The sequence below is a fragment of the Calidris pugnax genome, unplaced genomic scaffold (genome assembly GCF_001431845.1).
Source record: "Calidris pugnax isolate Ruff unplaced genomic scaffold, ASM143184v1 C14920566, whole genome shotgun sequence".
NCBI classification, from domain to species: domain Eukaryota; kingdom Metazoa; phylum Chordata; class Aves; order Charadriiformes; family Scolopacidae; genus Calidris; species Calidris pugnax.
The window spans coordinates 335-2,208 of NW_015094322.1; the positions used below are offsets into that span (position 1 = coordinate 335).

Below are 1,874 nucleotides of genomic sequence, written 5' to 3' on the forward strand. Positions count from 1 at the left end.
TGTAGGATTCTTTCTTAAATTCTTTAAATCTAGTACAGTGATTTAAGGAAAATCCTGTGCTGGCTGATCTATAGATTTCTGTCACAAGTATTATTTGTATATTGCCTTTACTCTGAGTATATCCTAAGAGTAAATAGACGGATTAGTGCTTTTATTGAAACTAAGAAATCACCTTAATTTTTGTTTTCCTATCTGAATTTTTTGTTGACTTTTCTGCAAGAAATATGTTTAAGAAAAATACATTTTAAAAAATTCTAAAGTTTCATGAGAACAAGCTAATACATGCTCAGATTGCCCTTTTAAGGTAAGGCAGCTTAAAATAGTTGTGTGTAGTCCGAGAATGACAAGTTGAATTTTCTTGAATTCTATCTAGGTGTTACGTTTACAACAAAAAGGGACGGCTGGTAAACGCACCGTATGTGGACAACTCTTACAAGTGGGCTGGCGGTGGCTTTCTGTCATCAGTAGGTGACCTCCTCAAATTTGGAAATGCCTTGTTATACAGTTATCAAGCCGGACAATTTAAAAACACTCACAGCAAACTTCTTCCTGGGTACCTCAAACCAGACACAGTGGCGATGATGTGGACTCCAGTGCCAAAAACGGAAGTATCGTGGGACAGGGATGGTAAATACGCAATGGCTTGGGCTGTAGTAGAGAAAAAACAACAATGTGGCTGTTGCAGACAGCAGAGACACTACGCATCGCATACCGGTGGTGCAGTGGGGGCAAGTAGTGTCCTCCTGATTCTTCCTGAAGAGCTGGACTCGGACACTATAGATACTGGGCTGGTGGCACCACCTAGAGGAGTAATTGTTAGCATTATCTGCAATATGCAATCAGTTTCACTCAACAGCACTGCCTTAAAGATTGCGAGGGAATTTGATAAAGAAAAATGGGCACAATATATAGATTAAAGAAAAGAGATACGCATAACTTAACTCACTGTGCTGAAACATGAAAAACAAATGGAGAAGGGTGTAATTGGACTTGGAGATCGCTAGAATACATGAAGAAAAAGCATCCAAAATTCACTTAATTAACTTCTGCTAGTGGTGCTAAACTTACATGTAACTGGAATTCATCTCTCAGGGAAGTTCCTAACTTACAGAAAAGGAGAATGTAACAGTCAAATGTGAATTCCTGTAGTACCTGTGTAAATTACCATTGTATTAGCAGGTTTTTTTTCTCATCCAGTCAAGCATTTGACCAAGATTAAAAAAACTAGCATCGGTTTCTTGCACTGAAAAGTACAACAATAAATTACCTACCTTAAATGTTAAACTTTAAAAAAAATTCACATCTTGATTAGAGCACACACAGACATTATTCATTATTCTCACAGTTTCAGTCTGCCAAACTGTTCAGTATTACTTTTTACAGAATAATAGTTTTACTGTTTTTTATATTTTCACATAGCGCTTTTCTTACTTGCTTAAAAAGCAAAAAAATGCAATGAAACCCAAACCTTGAAGCTGCATCCAGAATGCTGACTTATAGCAGAAGTACACTTTTGTCAGAGCTGTGGATTGTTAAGAATTAGAAAAGAATGAAGCTAGAGTAATGTAAGTAAAAATCTATTTTTTTGTCATTTAGATGTCCTCTCTCCCATTTTTATTGGACACAGAGAATGTGTGAAACTAGTTTACTGTGAGATAAGGGTATTAATTCTACAGTCAGATATGCCTGAATAGCACAACATGGTAAGCTGTCAAACTGTCTCATTGTTTTTGAAGGATACACATGCTCACTTTGGTAGCCAGAAATGGCACTGTGTTCTGTAATGCAGATATTCCTTTAGATATAGGAATTAGGAACTCAAATAACTCTACTTGAAGCCAGTAGTAGAAATTTCACTGAATTTCACTGAATTT

General features: G+C 36.4%; 1 protein-coding gene across 1 annotated transcript; it reads left to right on the top strand.

Moving 5' to 3' along the window:
- Positions 1–373: 373 nt before the first annotated feature.
- On the top strand, positions 374–1,862 carry LOC106900750 (serine beta-lactamase-like protein LACTB, mitochondrial; the record flags this gene model as incomplete). Its single annotated transcript, XM_014962889.1, has 1 exon — positions 374–1,862. A coding segment is annotated over one exon (544 nt), but the record flags the coding sequence as incomplete, so codon positions are not given.
- Positions 1,863–1,874: the final 12 nt, after the last annotated feature.